The sequence below is a fragment of the Lampetra fluviatilis genome, chromosome 4, assembly GCF_964198595.1.
Source record: "Lampetra fluviatilis chromosome 4, kcLamFluv1.1, whole genome shotgun sequence".
NCBI lineage: Eukaryota > Metazoa > Chordata > Hyperoartia > Petromyzontiformes > Petromyzontidae > Lampetra > Lampetra fluviatilis.
Window position 1 is genome coordinate 9020440 of NC_136278.1, and position 27113 is coordinate 9047552.

Genomic DNA, 27113 nt, shown 5'->3' on the forward strand with positions numbered 1-27113 from the left:
GTAGTGTCCCAGAAATCCAATATTTAATTGCCTCGGCCATTCTGTATTACTGTATTTGGTACCGCCATAAGGATCAAATGGCGCATCAAAGATTCGACGGTCTCCGAGTGCGGCCACTAATCCCAAACGACGACCACATTGTAAATGGCTGCGGTCATTAATCCTTTAAAGGAGGAACAGACGCGATCCACTCTGCGTCTGAACAGATTATTGAGTGGATAACAAATCTTTAAATTACATCTTTCATCTGCTGCTATGAATCCATACGATAGAAGAGACCAAGTCAAACGGTGATAGTACCCCCCCAAGCCCCCACGGCTCCCAACCAAGCTCCCCCCCCCCAAGCCCCCCCCCCAAGCTCTCATCCCCCCAAGCCTCCAGGCTCCCAACCAAACTCCCACCCCCCAAGCCCCCCCCCCCCAAGCTCTCATCCCCCCAAGCCTCCAGGCTCCCAACCAAACTCCCACCCCCCAAGCCCCCCCCCCCAAGCTCTCATCCCCCCAAGCCCCCAGGCTCCCAACCAAGCTCCCCCCCCCCCAAGCCCCCCCCCCCCCAAGCTCTCATCCCCCCAAGCCTCCAGGCTCCCAACCAAACTCCCACCCCCCAAGCCCCCCCCCCCAAGCTCTCATCCCCCCAAGCCCCCAGGCTCCCAACCAAGCTCCCACCCCCAAGCTCCCCCCTATTCACATGCACCCGGGTTAGGGCGGGGCTTAGACAACTCAAGCCACGCCCCACCCTCTTCTTATCCCCACATCCTATTGGTTTACACCGCTCAAGTCCCCTCCCAACCACTTTCCCCCCTCCCTCCCTCGGCGACACCGCGCGCGCGCGCGCGCTGGGGGGGGGTGCAGGGCACCGGTTTCCGTTTCCGGGCGTGGGGCGACTTTTGACGCGCGGCAGCGGAGGCTCGGCGGGGCGCAACGCACATGGCAGCATGGACCGCGACGCACTCTGGTGGAAGGGGCAGCTCGCGGCCGACGTTAACCAAACGCTCCGGCTCAAGGTGTGTGTGGTGGTGGTTTCCTCCTAACAACATCAATTCGCTGTTACGTTGTATATACAGAAAAAAACCGAACGGCGCGTCGCTTTATTTCGTGAATTCCACTCGTTTCATTAAAGCATCGGTTTTGACTTTCTCGATTTTCCACGCCGCATAGGCGGCGCTGCGCGCCGATTGGCTGCGGCGTGTCGCGTTGGCCAATCGGAACGCGTCGCGGCGGCTCGCTGCCTGCGCTCCGGCCAATGGCGTGCGCGGAAGCGCGAGGGCGGCGCGGGTGCGTGGTGGGGAATGTAAACGTGGCCGGCACGGAAACAACAAAAGGGGGGCCTTTTAAACCTGGCCACGCGCTTTGTCCCAGACCGGGGAGGGTGATTATCCACAAAGAACGTTCGATAAATGTTTTGTTTTAAGCGTAGTCGCTTAGTGTAAACGCGCGTCCTTGACGATGTCTTCAAGTTGTGCCTCTCTTTGACAAATCAAGATTATACCGACGATTTGAGACTGTGGGTTTTGTGTGTTTAACGCTGCCACGCGGTTATGTTTAATTAATTAAATCGGTTCCATCAATTGATCTGTGTTGTTCACGAGCATAACTCATTGAGCGTCTCGAATGAGAATTGAATATCAATACCATACAGGATAGGGTATAAACATGAAAGACTATTCACAGTATAGAGTGACGATTTTAATATACATGTTACAAAGTGCCGCGTGCATGGGTGTGTTGTTGTACTCTTAAGGGAATTTAATGGAAGACATCTAAAATTACTAGTGGGTATGAATGCAGGTTTAGAATAAAGTTGTGTAAATATCGGTGATTAATATACTAAGCAATGTATCACAAAAGGGAGGAATGGTGGCACGGTGGTTAGCGCAGCGCGCTGTGAACCCGGCCATCTGGGTCGAGGCTTAATAAATCAGTGGCGAGTGATATCTAAACCGATTGTTGGCACACCAGCTACCAACCAGCATATGGACCAGCGCAGTATCGCTATAACGAATCCCCAGTGAACGATCTGGTGTATGGAGGCCGTGATCCAGCAGTGGGTTGACAAAGGATCGTCAATTAAATTAATGGCACGTACAAAGTGAAGTTAATATACTTTAAAACGAAGCAAGAAAAACATATACACAGCAAATTGGAATCTAAAGTATAGTTAGAGTTGACGAGCTATACCGGGAAGTTAACGAGTTTAATAAATGTCATGTTCTAAGCCAAACAATGATTTCATGTTTATGCCGGTCCTCGCCATTGGAATGTGGATCCTCAACACGGACTCGTCAATGACCACACATACGCATGTTTGATGCTTTACAGGGATTGTTGTTACCACTACGCGGCGGTCAGCCGTGTTGAATCCTGGCTCAATACTCACATCATTGCCACATTACTGACGTTTAAGTGCACTAAAGTCATTTGAGTAGTCCTTGATTTACACCGTACATGATGCCCACTGTAAACTGCTTATCTCTTGCGAATGCCTGATCCGCGGCCTTTAGAGAGGAGGCTTTTTTTAATCGTTGGCCATATGCCTTCATTGCGTTACAGCCAGCTGTTCAAACACTCATCTCGGTCAGGGCGCAAGCTTATGTGCAGTGTGAAGTGTTTTATTGCTTGGTCTGTGGTGAACCTGTGTGACCGAATATTTGAGTGACTTTGAAGAGTAGGAATTGTTAATCTTGCCGTTGAAGATCACTGTGTTTAACTCAACACATTGTGCGTCATATGCTATGAAGAAGGGCCATTTACCGAAATGAAGCCGATCATAGTTCTATATATAGTTTTATTTTTAGGCAGTGTTAATTGACGTATTCGATATTGCCAACGCAGCACCACAAGATTAATGATTTTTTTAAGGCGTTGTGTGTGCAAGCGGTGGTTGGCATTAGCACTGCTACAGAGCACAGTAAGAATGAAATTCACAACTGGTCGTAAAGTTAAATGGAGTTTTTTTTTACATGAAAAGCAAGTGGGTGGGGTGGAAATTTCTGTTGTGCATTGTCAGACACTCAGCCAACTCAGGTGTGGTCAGGGCATTATTTTATTTAAAAAAATATAACTCGCCCATTTTCTGAATTCCAAGTGGTTATTGAGCCAGTGTAATAGATTTGGATTTAGTGTTAACTATCAAGTTAGAGCCATCCCCAAAACAGTGTTGGAAATATTTTTTCCACACTAATCTCGGTGCACCATTTTATTAAATGTCTCACTGCGAGGAATACGAGGATTTAATTCGTTCTACATGGAACATTTTCAAATCCACACTGTGGAAGTACATGAAAAGCATAGTGGTTTACGAAGAAAAATACCCGTAATTAAAAATACTGCTGAAGCAGCATATCACATGGACATCTGGCAAGTCATGGGTTGGTCCTTTTAGCATAATTTTCTAAATATTCTGCAGTTAAGGTTCATCATCATTTTATATAATAAAGGTCTCGCCTGTGAATTATAGAAATTACGTGTGGATTTATTTGTCGTACTTGTGTTTAGAATGTGTTTGCGAGCATTTTAGGCCCCAATTTAAAAACATAATAACTTCAAATTGCTGCCTGAAATTGCTTTAACAAAATGGTACTGAAATCCCATGTGGTGTTTTGTAATGATGTTAATGAATGGGATGTAATGGTGGGCTAATTATTCCAGTGCTGTGTGAGTAGGGTGTGACGGCGTCCCCTCCCTTCACTCTGCCTGGTCTGCAATCACAGATTAAGGGAAAAGTGGTGTGCCTTAATTTTTTCCTCCTCCCTGCTCGGTGCTAGCTCATCTGGCTACTCAATAGGGCGACAGCTCCACTGTAATCAATCAGGCATGGCAGGCTCTCCCAAACAGCTGAGAGTGACCCTGTGATTGGAAACATGATTACACAGGCCACTCGGCACACAAGGATGGGGGAGGCTGCCACTATGGTCTTAAATCTAAACTAAACTTTTAATAATTTCAGCATGTTGCCACATTGTCCAATATTTTTCTGTGGTTATCAATCTGCCAGATGCAGGTCCAAATTATTGAATTGCATTTTATAATCTGTAATATGAATGAATACATTGAGGGTTCTGTTGTGAAAATGGCACTTAAAAGGCAGGCATTGCTACCAGCATGTAGTTGTTTCATATGAATCTGCTTCGTTTCTTCCATGTGGTTTAAACTATCTGTGTCCCGGAAATGTCAGCTATATAGTTGAATTGATGTGTAATGTACTGTATCTGTGTGCATATGGTGATTGGAATAGGGCCCAATTCTGGGTGACCTAAGTGTCCTGGTTTCCAAGTAAAGGATTACCCGAGACACATTTTCTGGTGGCAGTGGACCATGCAGTTGTGCCTAGAGGCGCTCACAGCAGCAAATGAAGAGGTTTTAATACATCCGACCTTCTGAAGGACCAGGGCAAAAGGTCATCCGGAGAAAACATGGTGTTCTGTCCTGCGTTTTGTAAGGAAAGCAGCTTCGGGTATTTTGTCTTAATTTTTGTGTTTAGCCCTCTCTGTATGGCTGGATATGTATGACTTTTTTTTAAGAATACAACATTTACTGAACAAACATAATATTTCAGTATAGTGCCTATAAACTTAAAGGATTGTATAAAAATATTTGTTACATATTTTATGTGAATTCTAGACGAAGAAGTACTGCTGAATTGCATAAAAACAAATGATCGAAAAACTGGAAAATAACTTGTAAACATTTGATCAACTTTATTTTCCAAAGAAAAAGAATCATTCCGGTAATATGTAATTCCTAGGTGACGAAATGAACTAAACTTTTAAGGAAAATGTATCAAAAGTGTTGCATGCAATGTAACTAAAAACAGGCTGATGAATTATATTAAATATAACATTACTTCCCCCCCCCACCCCTGTAGATACTGTCGTGAAAGTTTTAATCCAAGAAGGGGGATGATAGGTTTGTAGGTGTGTTGCAGGCATTCCCTAACAATTTGGCAAACCGGTTTTTTTAATTGTGCCGTGAGTTTTAAAGAGGTGATGCATTGTGGCCTCTGGTGTGGTCTGGTTGTGTGTGGCTGACGCATGCAGGAGCTGAAGCTGCCGGCGTACAGGGCGCAGTCACCCCAGATCAGCCTGCGGAGATTCTTTGCCGACTTGCTGGCAATACTGAGCAACCGCTTCAAGCTCTGCCCGACGGCGCGCCACCTGGCTGTCTACCTGCTGGATCTTTTCATGGACCGTTACGACATCTCCGTCAAGCAGCTCTACATTGTCTCCCTTTCCTGCCTTGTGCTAGCAAGTAAGAGCTCTTCCCTTCTGATTCTCTTCGGCATGTTTTTTTGCACGTGTCTATTTTTTATTCTATTTCAAATTCTGTTTCACGTGTTTTCACTGTTAAATTGTGCAAGTGGTTTTGGTTATTTTCCCAGAATGAGTTGTACCTGGACATTATCTGATTGATCTTTTCACCCATGCATCACCTCACTTTTTTTATAAATATATGAACCTTATGGCGTGACACCAGGGTCCCATAAGCCCCCAGCTCTCGCATAAACATTATATTATAATGTAAACAAAAACTTTGCTCTTTTTTCACCAATGGGTTTGAAGGATGGTGGCAAGTGTTGTCTTGGTAAACTATGCCTTTAAAACTGAAAACTACTTACCTGCAGTACCTCTATTTAAATAAACTATCGAAAAATAATTAAAATAATTTACACCCCTCTGTCAATCATCGTTTTTCTCAGTGTCGATTTGTGAACACACTTTGTAAACAGTACGTAAAATATTACGCGTTTTCAATGCGCTGTTCATATTGTAACAAGCGTTCATATCAACGTTCCTCTACAGAGTACTACTGCTCTTATACGCATTGATACGAGCGGTATGTGGGGACTGGCTGAACCGCAAAAAAAACCTATCTGCACCGATGCATTACGGACAAGAGAAGTATTATCAAACAGGAGGAATTAACGGTGCAACGCATCTCATCTGTTAATTATCTGCAGGTATTAGGATTGTTAGCGATTGATCCTGGCTGCAGATATTGGTAGGTCACAAATTATAATGAAGATAAGAGAGCAGTTTCACTGTATTATGCATACCACTATGACAAATAAAGGACTTAAGTCGTGTAGGCAATTTGAGCAGTTTTGGATGAGACTTATGATTCTGCCCATACCCGAGCATGGAGTGCATTCACTTGTTCAGCTCTTCTGCGCATTTGTCCTCGCTGGGCTTGACATGACAACAGAATGATCCGTGCTAGGTGGGTTGCAGCGTTTGTGCGCGGTGGGACGGAGTCGCCAAAATTAATTAATTACGACTTTGACTTTCGTTTATTTGGGACCCCGGGGTCCCGCCATAAGGTTCATATATAGCTGTTTCATTTTAAGCGACTGTTTAGAATATATTTTGCCTATTTACAAAGTAATGGAAAACAAGTGAAGCATGCTGGAAAAAAAACCCAAATTGCTTCTCTGGGAAACTTAATTGTGGTGTCATTCAAATGCTGTTTTTTTTCTTATCGCATTGATTAGTGTTGCCTTTCCATATCTGGCTGGAGGTGATTCGTGGGGGTTCACGTTTTCACGGTTCCAACAATGATGCTTTTTTAATGTGTGCCTCTGGGCTGGAGGGGGCTTCACAGGGGATATCCTGAGGGTCTCTAGAAACTTGTCTTGTTCATTCTTCCATGACATGAAACCAGAATGCCAGAAGAAGTGGCCATTGTAATTCAACCTTAATTCTGTTTTCTACAGGAGTGGTTGTCAACAAGTTCTAAATGTTGGTTTATTTTAACATTAGCTCTATTCACCGCAAGTCCCAAATTGTATCCCTGCCTTTAACATATTTGCAGTTTTATTCAAAAACCACAAACAATTGGCCATTGATGGTTTCGCAAGATAATTAATTGATCATTTTTGTGGTTTTGCTACAGGATGCACAACAGTTGTTTGTGTGTTTAATCTGATTATGGTATAAAGTTGGAAATAGTTAATATTTTAAGGATGTTCCTGGTGATTTACTGTCTGTGGCTTCCATTGTGAATGTGTCCTGTACCTTTTTACTCTCACATGGCGCATCTCTTTGGCTTTTTGAATGCCATTAAGTGACAAATGAATTTGCTGAAGCGAAATGCTCCAAAAAAGAAATAGGCTTGAAAGTGAGCTGCGTTTGAGCTTAATTATATGCGGAGATTGTGTAGGAAGCGAAGCCTCCATTGTTCAATTGGAGTCGGCAGAGAGGAAAGCCATATGGTCCGGTCCTGCCTTTTTATATGCCACGCCATCCCAGACGGAGCCTCCCCCACGTGCTGAATAGAATCTCTGGCAGTCTGATGGTATTCATGCGCAGATAGTGGCTGGAGGGGTGTGCATGGCTGAGCAATCAGCTGTGACTCTAGGCGCCTGCAATAATTAGATTCGTGGATCAGGGTGAGCTTTATGGCCCAACGGGTTGGTGCCATGTGTGGCATATGGGCATCGGACTTCTATGGTTGCTTGTACCCATTAGCAAGAACATTCCCCCCCGCAATCTCATTTGTTCAGTCCTGAATTTTCTCACATTGTCGCAACTTTGGCAGCTTTTTCCTATGGGACTTGTTTGATTTGTCTTTTATGTGTGATCTGCAGGGGGAAAAATCTTGCCAAATAAACTCTTATAGGGAAAGCACTGCATGTGTGTGAATCGCAAAATCAATTGGGAGCTTGGAATGCTTTCAGTACAGTTGCAAATTATTTTTGCACAAAGCAAACTTAAGTTTGTGCTGTATTGCATCAAATTTAACTTTTCTATTTTAGTGATGATTTCCCCCCCTCAATACCAGCCTTAGATGCACTCATTTATTATTCATATAATTGGAATAGTTGTTTATTTACTTGATTGAAAAATAAATAATTTATGTTTGTTTTGGTCTACTAGTATCTGTTTATCTGTGGATCATTTTGTCATTTTATTTGTTTGCTTGTTTGTGTTAATTATATCAGGGGCCAAGACATGGGTTGGTAAAATGTCTTTGTGGCCTAAGCCGTAACGTTTGAGAGCCATTTTTCACTTGCCATCTCTGCTGTGCTCCCCTTCACTCGTTATTCCAAGTAAATCTGTTGATCGTGTGCTATGGGGCAGGATTTCTCGTCCATATATATAACAACAACCGACTTCCAAAATAGTGTCAGGGATGTTAATGTTTTTGAATGGTTCCAGTTTATCTCGCAAATCGGATGCAGATCACAACTTGGCAAGAAGCCTTGGCTTTGCGTCGTTGTGTTGTGCTACTTTTCGTATCCGTATCCACTACATAAAAGAAAACATTAATATGCTTTCCATATGTAATGTGGTGCAAGTAAATTGATGGAAAATATAAATGGGAAGAAGGAATTTAATTACTTGAACAAGATCAAAATGTTGTGTGTGCACAACTTAAATGTTGTTTGACATTTCTTGAAAATCAATTATAATCCAGTGTGTTTTCACTGAAGTCGACCCTTTTTTAGCATCCATGGGGGAATTTCCATTACGAATGGGCATTCCTGGGGAGTTCAGGGAAAGCAGGTGAGGGTGTACGTTGCTGTCCCTGTTTTCTCAAGGACTTGTGGGAGAGAGTTTCCATTTTACACCAGTGTAAAATAGTTTCTCACAGTGGCTGTGCACGGTCAGACAGAGCAGCGATGAGCCAAAGTAGAGAATGGATGGTTTGGTAAATCCATGAGCATTACTTGCTTGAGACATTGAGCCTGTAGTCTGCTGCCTTGATACTCATTCTCTCATGCTGTCATGTTGATGCAAACAGAAATCGGAATCTTTAAATAGAAGTAAAACAATTGCAGCCATTATTCATCCCAATGTTGGACGAAGGCCTCATGCAATGTTGTTTACGGAGGTTGTTTGACCGTACTTTTCCACCTTGGTCATTGTGGATTTGTGAATGCGGAGGGGGGGTCGTATATCACTTGACACTGATGCCAGCTGTAGCCCCAAACCCAACTCTGATAGGTGGGCCCAAAGTGTAGTGTAGTTACCGCAATTAGAACCTTTGTATATTACACAAAAGTTGCCTTTAAAATTTAGCATTATTTTGTTATTTAAAACTGTTTCATTATTTATTTGTAGGTGAAGCCTAGACAAGAGATGTGTATCCATTTAGTGATGGTTTAAATGTCATTAAGTTACTTTATTATATATTTCCAAATTTTTATTTTCCAATACAGTATTCAGTTTTTAACCACTAAATTAATCACTGTTGTAAATGTGAAAATTCGTTTATTTTAGAGTAGTTTTGAAGATCATTACAAATAACATTTGTAAATTTAGTTACTTTTGTTACCTTTGTAAAATGTTTTACCCATATGGTTAGGAAATGTCCCGTGAACGAGGGCTTGTGTTGGCAGTATGTAACTTTACTTAGATTGTATCTGAATGATATCACCACAATCATAATTTTTTAAGTGTGTCATATCAGAGTAAATGTGCAATTTGAGGCATTTCATTCTTAAATATCTTCCCCGAACATGTTTTTGTTTGTGTTGATACATGGGTGTCCATTAAATGTTGTATAGACATGTGCCATTTATTCAAACAAATATTTAGAATATCTATAGGATGGATAAGCATGCATTTGGCCTTTGAAGAAATTGGATGATACTCACCAAAAGGATAATGTATTTGTCCTTTATATTTTTAGATTGAGTAATTTTTGGAAGCAGTGTATATATAAATTGCAAAGTTGTGATTATGTGTCTGTTCAAAATGTTTAGCGTGCTTCCCGACATGCGACTGAAATTTTGGGGGGGGGGGAGCTCAATAATGCATACATTTTTTGCACGGCAAGTGAGTTGCGACGTTAAATCTGTCATGTGACCCGCGCACGTGGAAGCGTAACGCATTGTAGTGTAGTGGTTAGCGCGCTGCGCTACGAACCTGGCGACCCGAGTTCGATTCCCGCTCACGACCACCACCTTTGACGATTATATTAACCGCTCCTGGGCCTCCCCTAGCCTCAAACGAGTACCGGTAAGTGGTGTGGTGTGTGAACATCGCCACTGGGGAGACAAAGGCAGCCGGGCGTGGTGAATCCAAGTCCCGGGCGAAGCTGGGTAGTAAAGCTAGTTCTCAATAAACCACATGATTGATTGATCCAATTACAGACAGTTATTATCATATCCAATTACAGATAGTTATAGTCATTAACAAATGGTAATGCAATACATAAATCACCATCACATGGCACCAGTGGTAAGAGCTGAATGGAACCCATTCTGTTTTTGAAAATGGCAATTTTTTCAACTTATACGAATATATATTGATTCGAATAAGCGGAGGGAGTCTTCCTGCTTCTAATTGAAACCAAATATGGCATGGAATTACACGGATTGTTACAACCTAAGACGATTCCAAATGTTTAAAATAGCAGAAAATATATCCGTGGTGAACATATATTTTCAAGCGAACATTAGCGACATTCTTCGAATCTAGTTTTTATTAGGGACATTTATTTTGTCATGTAAAGGTACAGCACTGCAAGTACTGCTCTCAACACTGATGGTGGGAAGGGCTTCCACCAAAGCGAGCTCGAGAAAAGCCCCATTAGGGTGGTTTTTGACATACCCTTAAATGATCCATTCGTAAAATCAGTGCAAAATTCCTATTCAGAACGAAACTTTATAACCTTAATATTATTACGCTTATTTTTATAAAGGTCTGAGTGTAGTAAAGTATTTGTTTGTAAACAATTGTGTATATTGCAGTACTTCATTCATTTGAATGCAGCTTTTGATTCACTCTTTAGTATAAGACACATGGTGTTGTGGAGCATTACAGGAAAATAAATTGACCTCCATTCTGTATCACCGGATACAAAAAAAATGTGACTGTCAGCCTCCAGGCCTTCCAGATCAATATTATCCAGCAGCATTTGTTTAAACAACCAAATTTAGGACCATTTTCAACCTTTTGGGCCTCGTGAGCAGAGTCAGAATTCTTAAACAAATACTGGTGGGTGGCCAGATGTTATTGACAAGAGCACTCCCGTCGAAACTATTTGTGAATGCACAATTTATTTTTAGTTTCCCAGGCTGACAGACTAAACGTTGCTACTTTTTTTGTAAATAATTTAAGTTTATCATCTCACTATAGTTTAATTGTCCACCACAATAGTTTTGTATTCTAAAATCCACGCATTCTGCTTTCTCTGGTGACACAATGCACACTGCTCTTTTTGGGCTGATGTATCCCTCCACTAACTTGGGCTGGAAGGGAATGTTTGCATTTATGTGAGAGGCTGCAATCCGATCAGCTGCTTTCCTGCCAACAGGAGAGAGGCCACCCCCTTTGTCTGGCTTTAGCTCAACATGCTTATCTGTACAAACAAAACCTGACTTCCTGCACTATGTTTACCAAACTGCTGTCACGTCTAGCTTTTGGTCTTTCCACCAGCATGTGGCTATGATAGCAGGAATTCGTCTCGGAGCTACCACTGCATCATACATTTCCCTGCTCCAAGCACTTTGTACAAATATGCATTGCGAAAACAAATTTAAAGGTTCTGCAGTTAAATACATCCTGCTTGCCTCGTCTTGGTAAAAGAGCAAGACGGGGAGTCCAAATCACGAGGGAAGAAAACGAGCTGCTGAAAACACTCTTATGATTGACCCGTAATGTTTGTTTTGTTAACGCGGACTTTAACTGCAGTGACAGCAGGCTGCTGCAGCCACACATTGAGCCGGCTATTATAGCACCACTTCTACGTTGCATTGTGAGACCATCCTATGGGTTCGTTTAAAATGGTTCTTGTGGCCTTGTTGCACCCACAGGCCGTGTTTTTACATGCTTTCGAATCGTGCTGTTGGTGGCTGCATTCCTGCAGTGCCAGCTGGTCAGCACTTTTGGCAGATAATTAAAAATGCTGCCGGACTCTTCCCGCAGCCTCCTGCTACTACAAACACATCAGCACAGACGCCACCAGCACCGCTCGCAGCTGACTGCACATTTTGGACACCCATCAAAAACGGTGGCTTCATGCAAAACTTCCCCGGCATTCCTGAATGGGCAAATCGATGAATTTCCACATGCAGGGGAGCAACGTTTTTGTCTGTTTTAGGCTCTTTGATTGGGGTCACCTTGCCTTTTTTATTCGTTGGGCTTTCAAGGCAGCAGGGACCCGTCGCTGGGCAGCTGTCTTCAGTAAAGTGCCTTTTTATTTCCTACCAAGAGGAGGGAAGGGGACCGTAGGTGGCAATAAAAGCAGGTGTCTGATTACAGCCTCTTCTGCCCACCCCACCAACAACCACTTCCCTGCTGCTATTCACTTTATCACCTCCCTGCAAAAATAAGATTTACCTCCACGAGCAAGGAGTGGTTTTAATTGTTGGCCTTTCACATCAAAGTGCAGAATGCTCCTCAGTTTTGTGAGCCGTATGACAATAGTTCTAAAAGTTAGAATCTTTAAGCAGCAGGCTTTGAATGAAAAAGACTGAAAGAATTGTAGTGTTATATTTTTTTTACAGTACTACTAAACATTGCAAAAAAGTACCAGGGCATTGTGAGGCTTAGATTTGTTTTCTTGCTACAATTACTTGGCAGTTACTTGGGTAGTGATTTTACGAATCAGAATTGGAATTACTGTACCTATTTTCTTGTCATGTTTCTCGTACACCTTTATTTTCTTTTAAGAAAACTTTTCTACACAAATTAAGTAAAATTGTAGTCGTTGAAAATGTATTAAAGTGAATATTTAGTTCAGGGGATGAAGGAAAAGTAAAATATTTCAACTTTCTGTCTTTTAAAATCAGTGGTCTCTGCCTTCCATCTGAGAAACTGGCATGCAAATAAGCGCCTGAATAACTTCTTACGTGGTACTGAACTCGGGCTTGAGGACTTCCCCAAATACTTCAAAGTGATTCTGGATCACAGCCTCACACACAGCCAACATCCGATGAATACTGCTGCCAAGATGGAGAGTTGCAAAAACGTAATCCGCAAACTAGCCAGGAACAGCTGGGGGAAGTGGATGCCCACACCCTGTGGACAGCCACCTCCTAAGCTTTCATTACCTCACCCGTATGGGCAGGTAGCACACATGCATCATGTTGACGTGCAACTTAACACTGCAATGAGAATCGTCACAGGAGTGCTTAAGTCATCAGTGACAAAGGCGACTCCCCATCCTCGCGCGCATCACGTCCACGCATCACGCTACCAAACTCTCCAATGAGAAACAAATTATTGGAGAATACGACTGTGCGATGAAGAACCCCGTTTTTCCTATTCATAAAGAGAACCAAAAGTCTCAAAAATGCCACCTGAAGTCGTCATCGCTTCAAGATTTTGTCTGAAGCTGCCAATGAAGGACCGCCTGAGATGTGACTGTGGAGGGGAGAGATCCAGTATCTCTAAATAGTGAATGGCTGTGTTGTAAGAACCTTCTCCAGAGGATTCACATTTTATTTTGTCAACATGAGCCATAGAACGAATGACAAATGTTGGCATTTACCTTCAATGCTCGTTTGCAAGTTGTGCTAAAAGCATGGTGCGTGCTGATTTTGTGCCTGCTTTACACATTCAAACTTATCAACAGTTTGTAAAAGGCCAGTCTGCAGCACAAAGTGTGTCTGTGTGTAACTTGGTTGAGAATATTGTTAGTGCTTGTACAGCCATCAACCAAAGGTCGAGAGGTGAGGGTAAAGGAAGCTTGTATCGTTTTACTTGGAATGTGCGGAAATGTCTGAAATGCACTTACTGGGTTCCAATGGATATTTGGGTTTTGCCAAACTTCATAAATGAAGGAGTCACTTGGATCCATTTTTGCAAAATCTAATATTAAGCTATATACTCTTTCTGGGCGTATTCAATTGTATTATCTCCCCGAGTTTTAACTTGGTAATGTGGCTGACGAGTCAAGAGAACTTCAAAGGTGCATGGTCTCCCATTTTGTTAGTGTGTAACCAATTAATTTTAGTGCATTTCGGGGATATTTAATATCTGCAATATGCTTATAAATGCGTTGGTGTGCAGTTTCTTTGGATACATGTGTGACTAATACTGTACATTTCATGTGAATTTCGTGAACGAATGTCGGTGAAGGTTTAAATTAACTGCATGGAACACAATGTATTGTGACTGTAAAGGACATCTGCTTCGGGCTATTTTTACTTGCATTATGGAGCGCAAGTTGTGTCTTAATTCGTTCGAAGGTATATCATCGTCGTCAGATTCTATTTGACGGTGTATGTTGCCGAAAAATATTCGGGTTATTTTATGTTGATGAAAAATCATGGCATCTTGTGCCAATCCCGATCGTGCAACCTAGGTTTCCTAATGTGTGAACACGTCGTTTATTTGTGACGCTCTCAGTGGCTCTTCTCTGCCGGCTTTCAAGATGAGCAAGGCTGTGTGACTCTCTGTACCACGATGTAACTCTGTAGAGCCATTGAAATGCAAGAAGCTCAAAAGGTTGTCTCTTGATAGCTTGCAACAAGGGCCGTTTTCTCTCCTCCGTTTATCAACACAGTATGCAGGAGAATGTTAATGTGGGTAATGTGTAGCGTGCAATTATGAACATTGATAATACAACCACTGCTGTAGACTTTGCAGAAAATTATCTAATTTGACAGGCACATTAATTGCAATATTAGGGAAAATTAGTTTGAGCTAATGCCAAGCTGATGTGTCACGTACAACTTCCAGCCATGTTAAATGTGAATATTTGGTTAAGCATACCTCTCGTAAGAAAGTTTTCATGTAAACAGGTAAACATGTACACGAGCAAGTGCTTTTTTCCCCACCCTACAAAATATTGATCACTGTATAAAGGTTATCGACTTTCTGAGAAATATCCACGTGAAATGGCTTTGACTAGAGCACCTATTTCATGTTTGCTCACACAGTGACCTTGAGGACTGAGTTATATGTAACATCACAGAAGTGTGTGAGCATTCAGGCTCGCTTATCTTTTGCAGGGCAGGAAAATCAGCAACTGAATTGGCGCACCTCATACAATAATCTTCCTGCCAGCAGCACATGCACTGCACAGACCTATCAAGGGTTTCTGCATGACAAATATTGTACCTGATTTATACCTCTTGGTCGTCTTGTAATTCCTGTTCGTACATTAGGAACGTGGCGACATAAATAACTTATACTAGACCGTGTTTGCACCTTTTGTATACATCATGTTTATAATAAATTATCACAAACCCTTTTTCTATTAGTAAAGTTTCCAAATGTATCCCGTGCATGGCTGTCATTAATTTTTGAGCCACCGTTTGTAAATAGACAGGTTTAACTTGACGTCAAGTAAAAGTACAAGTTAGAATAAAAGTAAAATATGATTATAATATTTACCCGTTATATACATAATGTCATAAGGTTGTGTGTACAGTATTATATTGGTTTATGTATGTGCGTGTGTGTGTGTTTGAGGAGCGGTAGTGCAGCGGTTAGCGTGCTGCCCTACGAACCCGAGTTAGATTCCTGCTCACGGCCAACACGAGTTATCTGAACCGGTCTTGGGCTTCTCCTATGTCAACTCAGCCTCACCTGAGTACCCGATGAAGTGTGTTAAACATCGCCACTTGGGAAACAAAGGTGGTCGGGTGTGGTGCTGGCTACCCCCCCCACACCCTTGGGTGCCACGCCAGCCTCGATAGGTTCCCGCTAACCAGCACTTGCCCCAAAGAATCTCTAAAGGCGGCTATACGGGGGATCTTTGTCTTTTGTTTGTGTGAAAAGAAGGCTTGCTTCACTGCGTTTTAAGCACGCTTTGTCAGCTGTTGCTCAGACGAGGCCAACACAAGTGGCAGCCACAGCGCTTGCACGCCCTCGCTTAAAGCTCAGGGATCTCTGTCTCAGTCACAGCAGCAGCAGCTGCCGTTCTCCCCCCCCACCTCCTCCTCCTCCCTACCCTATTGAAGTGCAAATTCAGCCACGCTCCCCCCCCCCTGGAGAGTCGCACAATGGCAGGCGGGGACGCGCCCGCTGCATTGTGCTCGCTCGGGCATGATTGGCAGCCACTCGGGAAATGGGATGCTGCAGCAGCGTGGCTTCCTGGAGACGGGGCTCTCTGCTGCCTGCTTTGCTCTCTGCAGGCTGAGGTTAACCCCCCCCCACCCCGGCTCTCCAAACTCTGCCGTGCCTTTACCTACGTGACTTTACCGAAAAAACCTAAGAGTATGAATCCTTGCAGTCACGAAAGCTTCAAATCTAGAATCTCTGCCGTGCTCTTTGATTGCCCCCGGGGCAGCGCTGTCTGCACGAAATGATTTGGCAATTCGAGGAGGGGCAGGGGGCGGAACGCAGTATATTTCGGAAATCAGTTGCGCAGTGAAAGCATTAATTTCTACCATCTACTTGGGAACATTAGTTTAATTGATGTGGTGTTTTTCGACTCCCCTCTCCCCAACCTTGGGGTCTTTATGATCTGAGCTGTATAAATTGGCTGCGTGTGGTTAGTGATGGCATGAAGATGTAATTTTTTTACGCAATTAAATAGTTTACGTTTGTAGCAGTTGGTAAATATTTACACACGTCACGTAGATAAGCAAATCACGCACATAGATTAAAGTTATTATTGATGATTTTCGAAACATTACCAGTATTGTACTTTTTTAAAATCACATTTGCTGAGCACAGGCACAGAGGTAATGTCCAGCAACAAACAGCACTACTGAAATTGTAGTAGATGCCATTTCTTGTCTTGAGAGGTTTTAATAACTTGTGTAAAGAGACGACGTCTGAAGTGGGGAGAGCCTTTGCTGTTGTTGAGCTTCGTGTTTGTGTTTAGATATCACTTTGCCTTTGTGAACAATTAAGTGAACATTTGTGTTTACTACCTCGTCTATGTTTTAAATGGTATGTCCAAAACCATTCTCATATACGAATGCAAGTGTGCATGCAGCATGGTGGAACAATCAGTTGGGCCATTACATGGAAGTAAACATCTATTCTTGATTCCCGCCTGATCTTTTGTTAAATCAGAATGGTCTCATTCTCGTTAATGCAGGATATATAGCGATTCAACGCATCGTTGAATTGGAGGTGCTTCTGAGAATTTTTATAGCATTCTAAACGATCGGTTTAAATAGGGGAGTGTGCTAAGGTTGTCTGAATCGGTGTGCAACATTAATTGCTCCGTATGGGGGTATCTTTACGTGAACATTTAGTGTCAGGTCCATTGGCCAGATGTTGTCTGCCATAAATTGCATTCTTTTAATACAATGTTCCCTTTTGCCATTGGTGCTTGCTGTGAATACATATTCCATCCACTTGTATTGGATTTAACAAGCAATCTGTTTTACGTGCTTGTGCCGCATGACCCTGAGTAGAAAGCTCTTTTTATAAACAAGACTTTCTTTATAGATCCTTTTTTTTATAGGGCCTTATTAACCAAAGTGATGTGCTTCCAGCATCCACTGATCAGTCTGGTTTTTGTATTTTGTGCTTTACAATGCTGAGAAATGGTTGGCATCTACTGTAAATGAAGCGTGTTTGTGAAACCGCTGCTGGATGAGGGCCTTCCCGATAGTAGGTTTTATGGAGGTTATGTCATCAAACGTCACCATGCTGGCCGATTGGGGAGGGAGGTGAAGGTGGGGAGTACGTATATATATGGGAGCATAGTCTGGTACAACATATCATTTTGATTTACTACCCTCTGCTAGCCACAACGTAGTCCTCACAGCTGCCTCAAACAACCCGTATGATGCATAGTGGTTACCCATACAAGCAGTATCTAGGCTAATCCTTGGCTTCTAACATTGGATACGATTTGGTGCATTCTGGGTACTTTGGTCAAAAGGCCTTAGTTATTTAATTAACAAGAAAACAAACTTAAAGTATGTTGAATTCTTACATTCGTAATGTACAGCATAAGATGAAGCAAGTACTGTAGTGTTCTCACTTTTTTAAAACTAGGCATGGTAATTATTTTCATCGCTGTCTTTTAATTCATTTGGCCTGTGTCACACCCATTTGACTTAACATCACAACCCTCAAATCACTGCTCTAAATGCCACTTTACTGCAGCTTGGCACTTTAATACAACACGGATTTGAGTGCACCTGTGTGTGGAAACATGTAGTGTAGCACTTTAAGACTTAAAGGGGCAGATTTTATGTCTGAAATATGGATTTGGGTGCAGCTGAGTTGTAAGGAGTGGGCCCCTTTTAAGTCTGAAAGCAGAACGATGTCGCAGGATCATGCCATACTACGCATCAACTGCACACATCACCGCTTGTCTAGCTGCCTTAACATGGTTGGATTAGAGTGGTTTGACAAGTTTCTTTTCACTTTGTTTCCTTTCACAATATGTGTTTTTTAAAAGTGTTAATGAGGCAGGGTATGGATTTAAATATCTATATAGGGACGTCTTTACTCACGAACTTTCAGATATACGAACAAACCTGTCCGTATGTTCAGTTGCCTGTTTGAACTATGAGTCGTAAGGTCAAATCGACTTGCGAACAGACCTGGAACCTTGTTCGTAAGTAGAGGAGTCCCTGTACATGCAGTGTCACTTTGCCTTTGGGATAAGAGTACAGCAGCAGCAGCATCGTGTGAGCAGAGCAATATGATTCGGGAGGCGACTGCGATTTGTATGCATTTTTTGGATTGGCAATGTGTGCGTGCGCTGGTTAATTGGCTTGGCATGGCGTAACTCAGCTGGCAGACATGTGTGTTTTATTTAAGGATAACGTTGCATTTCCGTATTTTTTTTTTACAATTTGTAAATAAAGGGGGACTTTTCAGGCAAACGTAAAAATTATGTAACTCACAACTTTTTGAATCGTTCACTTTGATCATAAGTAAAGGATATAGTAATAGCTACCAAGGTCTTTCGGTTTTTAATCAAGTTTTTGTAAACACTTTGAACAGGAAATGTTAATGAACATGCAATGACATATATCCCTTTTGACATTTCCAAAAGAGTGATTGCGTGACTCATGTTCCATGCCATTGTACACCCTTGTTTACATTGAGTGTAATAGAGCACAAAACGTGTTTTTATACGTCACTACGTGAAGTATATTATATTGTCCAGACGGTTTGTTTTGCAAGATGTATACGAGGACGTTTCATGCCGCACCCATGATTTATTTGCTGTCCACGTAAATGTCATCAAACTGCGTGGGAGATTTCTTCACACACAGCATTGGGACATGAATATACATAGACATGACATAGATGTTTTGTAATCCATTTGTACAATTGTCTTTGGCATTCAAGCCAAAGACAAGTAATTGTCTCTCAAGTGAGCGATGGGGCAGTGGTCATCTTCATTGGTAGCCCAGAGGCAGTGTTGTAAATTCGATATACCCATATCTGGGGCTTATTCCACCATAGGATATTCATTGTTGGCTTCATTAAACTGGAGGTGCTAAGTTAACCCCCTACCAAGGATTTAAACTTGTCCTCTTACAAATGTAATTCAAGCACTCGGTCCACAGTGCCGGGCCAGAGCCAATTCACATTGCCAGAGCCGTAGTAGAAATGTGGATTACATGACTTACCGAGTATTGAAATAATTTTGCGTTAATTTTCGTCATCTTCTTGCTCGCGTGCAAGGCAAGTTCGAGGAGAAGGAGGACCGTGTGCCCAAGCTGGACCAGCTGAACGCGCTGGGCTTCATGAGCCACATGAACCTGCGCCTGGGCAAGCAGGAACTGCGACAGATGGAGCTGCTGCTACTCGACTCGTTCCAGTGGAACCTGTGCCTCCCGACGCCGGCACACTTCATCGACTACTACTTGTGCTCGGCCGTCAATGAGACGGACTTGCACAATGGCTGGCCACTGCCTGGCCTGGCCAAGAGCCGCTTCTATATGGAGAAGTACACCCACTACTTCCTTGAGGTGTCTCTGCAAGGTGAAGGTTTCCTTATTTCCTTCTGTACTCTAATTTGTGTTACCTTCAGTATGACGATGCTTCCGTGCCTGGCAATTCTGGAAGTATTTCTAAAGAAATTCCCTGAAAGCACCTGCTACTTTTCGGGCTCTGCACCATCGCTCAAGCAATATCTGTACCAGAAGCTTTACATTTTTGGGGGCTGGCACCTGTTTATTAAAGGTGTCCAGTGATTTAAAGCCATTTTTTCTGGGATTATTTTAAACAAAAAATATCCCAAGAAACAAATAGCTCTTGTATCGCAGCTGTTTAAACGATCGCAGATGAGTTTTAACTTAAATCATGAGAAAGATATTTAAAATAACTGAGGCACACTGCTGTCACTCAAGGAATGTCATTCCTTTGCTAACTTATTTAAAGTTTGAGCAAAACCGTCTGCGACACAGTCTTTAGGTATGTTTGTGCATACAAGATGTTTTGTGTTGTGTGATTAAGTTTGTTTAAATAGGTCTTATGTTACGGAGCCCATAATTTGAGGGAGCCTTTGTGTGAGGACAGTTCTTTTGTCAAACACTGGACCAAATACATTAATTTAATAAAATAAATTTCACCAACAACACTTATGACTAAATCATTTTCAGAAGATTTACTTGTTTTGTACTAAAGTACAATGAAGATGCATTCCTTACATTCACCATTCCACAAGGCAAATTGGTATGTCGTGTGAACTGACCATTTGCGGTGTGTGCATTGCCTCTTGCAGATCACGCGTACCTGAGGTTTTACCCATCCCAGGTGGCGGCTGCTTGCATTGCGGCCTCAAGAATCTGCCTCAACCTCACACCGTCGTGGCCTTCACATCTGCAGCGGCTCACCAGCTACACATGGGACCACCTGACTCCATGCATCGAACTCATGCTGCTGTAAGGCCCTCTTGCCATACTTCCCCTATTTTGTCCCTGTTGTGCTACTGCCATCATGTCATCAGGCGGAGTGTACATTTTTATTGCTTGCAGTCCTCAGATTAGGGAATGGCCCAAATCATTTTTCAGAGATGCCTTCAAGTACTCTTTGGTTCTTTCGGTAAAGTCACATAGGTATAAAAGCAGCAGACCATGCTTTCCCTCCTGATGATGGACGCTTGTGTTGCGCCCGGAACGTCGTGATTTATTTTATACCTATGTGACTTTACCGAAAGAACCAAAGAGTATGGGTTCTTGCAGTCACGAAAGCTTCAAATAAAAAAATGCCTTCAAGTGACCTGCTCCGTACAGGAGGGGGCAGCACTTTACCATTTGCTATGGCATAAAAGAATAATGTTTGGTGCATGACGACCTGATATTTTCATTCTCAGAGTTGGAATACAGTAGTCCCTAGGTTAACGTTTTTAATCCGTTCCATGAAAACTACTGTGAACCGAAATAACAGTTAATCGAATTTAGAAATTAAATGTAAAACAGAAAACAATGTAAACAAAGCCAGTTGAGGTCTAAACGCTCATAAATGGGCGTCACTGATGGGCTGAGGCATGCTCAGTCCATTTATGAGCGCTCCGATTGGCCGAAATTGGCGCCCACATGCATAACGTAAACATTTAGTTAATCTAAAATGTTAATGTTAGTCGAAGCCATGGGGTCCTATGGTAAGCGAAACTTTAACCGAAAAACCGTTAACTGATGTCACTGTTAACCGAGGGACTACTATATAGCCAAATTAAATGCCAAACCAAATTTCATGCAATGTTTTTTGGTGTCATTGGTGAACAGGCTGAGATCCTCAATTGACTATACTCAAGAAACTGGTTTTAGTACAAAAAGTATAAGATTAAAGATTGGATTAAAAATAAGCCCATCACATTGGTGTGAGATCATGATTGACCCATTTCTCCATGTTGGTACGTAGGATTATGCCATTACTATTTGTAGATGTTATTTTATATGGTTTGTTGGATTTCTGCAATGGTAGAACAGACGTTTACAGATGTGCTTATTTTGAACAGCACTGACAACTTGCAAATATGTACGGATGCGGTAATGTAAATGTTTGCACAATCTGATCTATGCAAAATTAAGCTGAATATTATTTTCAGAAAGAGAACATTTGTTTTAGGAACCAATTTGAATGCAGTAATTGTTTATTATGGATATGCCTCGAAAGCAGCTTTCAGAGTGGCCACCGATGTAAATCACACTCAAAACAAATGAAAGGCATTTTATGCTGCCTTTTTGAATGAAATAATTGCAGCACCATTTAATGATCCTTATTTTTTGCCAGTATCAAAAGGCTCCATGATGGAGCTGCCCCCCCCCCCCCCCGAGTGACAAATGCTCTGATACGTGCATTGGCTTTGTACTCTTCGCCTTCTAGCGTTCGCTGGTCTGACACTGGCGCGACTAGGCCATTAAGAACGCTGTCTCGGGTCTAGGCCAATCCGTTTAAAAGACAATGCACATATATAATTATCAGCATTTGTTTGCATATTCACCATAAGTACATGTGGTTAATACAGACCTGATTCCTTGAAAAAGGTTCCTATTTGGTGTTTGAACATCTTACAAAGGTGCCTTGAGACATGAGTGGAAGGCGCTTTACAAATAAATATAAAATTATTATTATTAACACTTGTTGTATTGCCAGAAAGGGTAAAACCTGTTCTTATTTCTCATACAATTTAAGGAGTTTGTTTTCCATGTTAATTATTTTGTGTGTCAACATATGCATGCAATCGCCTGTCACAGTTTTAGATTGAGTAGCAAGTGTGACTCCCCTGTTTTAAGTCATTACACACTATTTGGCAGAGGAATTGCAAAATGATGCTCCAAACTGCAAATTACACTCCGGTGATGGAGCTGTTTTATGACATGAACGGCAGACAAACTTAAGAATAACTGAGCGAGCATTGGGGGTTTTGCCACCAAAGTTGTCGAACGGCTTGCCAAATTAGAAATGGACCCACAATGAATAATTTTAAGACTAAATATAAGATACTTTTTCAGATAACACATTCATCACTTACATTAAATGGACAAAAAAGAGACAGGTCCCAAGCACAGTTTAAAATTTCAAATGTTTTCTCATTTCTCCATGTATATTGTCTATACTGCATTATTTTTTTGCTTTGCATTTGGCCTTCAATCACTCCCTTACCGAGTGATTATATTGCTATTATCTCAAGTACCCGTTTGTTCTGGTGCCATGAATGTCACTGCGTGGGTGATGTGGAAAACTAATGATGATAAATGATTATTTTATCCCAGCAGAGCACATGAGAACGACACCAAGGAAGCAACCAAACAGAGCCCCCTTCACCACCACCACCACCACTCTCCCCAGCCGCACCGTTCCCAGGAGCTGGCGTTCCAACCTTCCAACGTCGCTCAATCGCCACAGATCTCGCTGCCGCTTATCCCACAGCCGGCGCAGATCTCGCACCCGGCCCTGCTGCATGAGTCGCCACAGATGGAACATTCGCAGCAGCGCTCGCAGCAGCATGCTCACCACCACCTGCACCACCACCCCCACCACCGTCACTCATTGCAGCTGATGCAGGGTGTTCATCTTCACGAGTCGCCGCAGCTGGGCAGCAGTGGCCACCTTCCGCATCCGACACAGCAGGCACAAACGTTTGGCCAGACTCAGATGTACGGTCACTCTGCTGTGGCAGCTGTTGCCTCCACGTCCACCACTTCCTCCTCATCATCAACATCATCATCGTCGTCTTCGTCGTCGTCATCCCTGCTTTCTTCGTCACACATGTTGCCTGGGCACCTGAGCCTGGCTGCTGCATGCGCGCCTGCCACCCAGGCCTACCCGCTTTCAGCACTGCAGGGCGCAGCCCACATCCTGCCCGCGCAGGCCCCGATGACCCTCGAGGTGTCTATGGTTGCCGACTCCACCAAGCCATTCCTCAGCGGACCCTACAACATGAGCTTTAAGATGTATGGCCACTACGGCGGCATCCCGACAGCCTGCTTCGAGCGGTAGCTTTGCAAAGAGCCCACCTGCAACAAAGACCTGCTATTTTGTTTCATATTACCTGGGTTTAAGTCTGCCTCGTTGAAGATTTTTTTTTGCCTTGTTTTACCTAAGACTACTGGGATGCTGCCATCATACGTCACCGCTCTGGGGAGGATGAAGTAAAACCTCGTTACAACACTATTCAGGGATAAGAACACTAATTATAGGTAAACAAGGTGGTAGCTATTGCAGAATCACTTTTTGGATTTGCTTTCGAGTTATAATTTTTCCCTGATTTCTGGTCAGTGCCAAATGCTGAGGGGGTGGAGGGTTAAAGGCAGGAACGAGTTTTCAGCTCTGTGCATGTTTAACGATCTTGACTAAGCAACGCAGCAATGCAAGTTTTTAAAGAAGATTTTTTGTAATGTTTCCTTGGCCTTTGCTGAGACTAGGTGCATCTGCGGTTGACTGGTTGATTGCTGTCATTTTGTAGTGTCCACAATTTTAGTTGGTATCTTCGCTGAGGGTTTGTCTTGCAATTGACTGTGAATTGTGAGGCATCCACGGTTTTTTTTCCAGGTTTGGAATTTGATACTTGAATTAACGAATTACCTCCATTGCGATGTTGCATTATGCTTTTGCACTGACATTTGTATAATGGACGGTGTAATTCCAGCTGTGATTATAGTCATCCCATCGATTCGGTGTTTTGTGCATTTCTTGATAAAAGAGTGCAATGGTAAAACGTTCAAATAATTGTTACATATGCACTGTTGTACGGTTGTGGTGACAAAGCATCCATCTCCAAATTGTGCATTCTTTTGGATTTTTTCTTTAAAATACATTGATCAAATATGGTATGCAGCAGATATTTTTGTGTTGGTCAACCGCCTAAATTGTCATTTCTAAATTTTAGCAATCAGCCTGCAACAAACAAAGTACCTGGCTGAATCAACTACTACTGATGTTAATTGTACATATGACATTGTATGCCCTAGCTGAGAATGTTGAATATTTTTTCAGCATTGGTAAACTGTAAAGGAAAGTATTTGCTACAAGCATTAAAGTTTTTCTCCCATTTCCTCTGACTTGTTTTCAATGCATGCTTTTTTTTACTTTGTCATGTATTTAAATGCTTATGCTGATCATTGGTGCAGTTTTACCCACGGGTTTCGTCCACTGTATAATTTGGCATCGTTTGTAAACTAATAGCATTGTCATTTAAATTACCTCAAAGACCACTTGGTTTTCGACAAAAAAAAGATATTTGTGGGGTGTACATTTTTTAATTATGTTTTTGCATATTTTTTCATGGCCAACGTTTGTCAGTGATTTAGACTCATTAACGTTGCTTTTTTATTGTGTGTATCACGGTTTAGTTGTGCCTTTGCTGAGAATAGGTAGCTGCCAAAATTAATTTGGTTTTCATTTAAAGTTTGGTTTTATACAGGACCATAACACTTTCTGTTAGTACTGTAAGTGCGATATGCATAGATGAAAATAAAAGCTGTACAAGTGCTTCAGTTGTAAGCGGTTATTGCAGCTATTTGCTGTTGTACTTGCTAAGCTAAAGATTGTAATTTTGGTGGGCATGTTATTGCCATGTATTTCTGTAATATTTTCTTGTTGGCGTCTATATCACTGCTAATGGTGGTGACATTATTTTGCCATTCAATGTATCCATGTATTACATTACTACCAATTCCATTTTGTTTCTGTTGGATCACTGTATTATATGCAAATTAGATTTTTTTTTTTGAAATTAGATACATTTTAGACGCTCAAGTTCAACGTTCTCTTTTTATAGACCATATTTTACATACTGTATTATGTTTGGACCTAGATTTGAACATATCCTCATTAATTTCTATTTGAAAGTAATACTTTTCCAAACAGATTCTGTCTATTTTTAATATCTGATGGCTGTGGTACATTATTGGTTCATTTTGTTTCTTACCTGTGCCTGCAGAAATTGGTCTGCATTTTAGGTAACCTGTTCACTACATCTACATTTCTTTCCACTACAAGTATATAACATGTTCCCAATTATTTGACACGCAAGGTGTGCAAATTGTCATGAGTTTGCGGTCTTTTGTGCGAAGAATTATGGTGCAACAATCACTGCTGTCTGATTGGATATTTGGAAAATGAATTATAAAAAAAAATGTTTTTTTAGGAATATTTTTTTGATGTTTTAAAAAATATATATTGTAAATGAAAATTTGAATGAAGGAACCCTTTTGCAAAAATAATAATCCTCTGTAACCTGTTTTAATTTAAATGGCTGGCATTGCTTTGAAGTTCTCTCCCCAGTCAGTGGTAATTGGGTGTTTTGTGCCAAACTAGAAGAGAATTTAAACATGTCACTGGTAACTTTGTCGGACTGAATCTGTACAGCAATAAATAATCATGTTTAAAAAAATTAGGCCAAACACCATTTGGTCATTCTCCAGTTAAAACGGATTGGACCATTGTAACATTTTCAATGGTGTTCACTAATGTTGGTGGCTATAGATGACTGGCGTAATAGGGTGGGTTATGCAATATGGAAACTCAATGCAATGTACATGCTGTATCGGAAGTGGCTACTGCAAACCGTGGCTTTTGTTAGTAGGGGTGACCTTCCATAGCACCTATAAAAGTGTCCTTATGTCAAAAATAGGCAACCGAGGCATTTTACTGTATACAGGCAACGGTATAACATCTTTGCATTTGCTGTTAACAAAAGTGTATATAACTCTGCCTTCCACAATATATTTTCCAAGTAATTTTAAATTACACAATGACAATTGGTACGCTGCTGAAGTCACATTTTAATTAAAATATAACAAGGTGCCTTATCAGTGAGTTGTATGTTCTAATGGGGACTTTGTTTTTAAGGACATGTACATTTCCCAATAATCAATATTGTATCTTAAATATATATTTTTTAAAACTTTCTCTGGCAATTCTAAGGTCATCTGTCTCTTAAGCCAATTGTTTTGTACGTAACTTGACACTATGGGTTCAAGTTTATGGTGCTCTAGTTCCACCAAAATGATGCAGCACATGTTTATTTTAACTTATTTATAGCACGGGTGATGTAGAAACCTTTGCTTTTTCGATTAGTATGAATATCTACAACAGTTGCTTAAGCCAAGTGGCTTTTGAATGCCTGGGGCTTTATCCTAATTATAATTGGTGTTTTTTTTAAACCTGTTGCTTCCTTTCCCCGTTTACTGATTTTGACATTCCCACACTTTTGCATCGTCTATTTGGAAACATTGTGCCATAGTTGTATTTTTAAAATGATTTTAAAATGACATGGGGTTGTAACTTGTTGTGCATCATCCTGTCACTGCATCTGTTGGATTATAACCTCAAAGGGCATTAT

At 41.9% G+C, this 27113-nt stretch overlaps 1 protein-coding gene across 2 annotated transcripts; it reads left to right on the forward strand.

Moving 5' to 3' along the window:
• Positions 1–845: 845 nt before the first annotated feature.
• On the forward strand, positions 846–27113 carry LOC144931553 (cyclin-J-like). Of its 2 annotated transcripts, none has more exons than XM_078855520.1 (5): positions 846–1003; positions 5036–5246; positions 19505–19804; positions 20547–20706; positions 23041–27113. In XM_078855520.1, the coding sequence occupies exons 1-5, from the start codon at positions 935–937 to the stop codon at positions 23765–23767; spliced, it is 1467 nt and encodes a 488-aa protein (XP_078711646.1). In that variant the 5' UTR covers positions 846–934; the 3' UTR covers positions 23768–27113. The 2 variants fall into 2 exon arrangements, with proteins under 2 accessions (XP_078711646.1, XP_078711647.1); XM_078855521.1 differs by having other exon boundaries at positions 23044–27113.

What these genes read in the sequence shown, in the direction of transcription:
- LOC144931553 (XM_078855520.1), top strand. Translation starts at nt 935, where the DNA reads ATGGACCGCGACGCACTCTGGTGGAAGGGGCAGCTCGCGGCCGACGTT. An exon ending in TTCCTGCCTTGTGCTAGCAA is followed by an intron (nt 5,247 to 19,504) that starts GTAAGAGCTCTT and finishes CTCGCGTGCAAG; the next exon opens with GCAAGTTCGAGGAGAAGGAG. An exon ending in TGCATCGAACTCATGCTGCT is followed by an intron (nt 20,707 to 23,040) that starts GTAAGGCCCTCT and finishes ATTTTATCCCAG; the next exon opens with CAGAGCACATGAGAACGACA.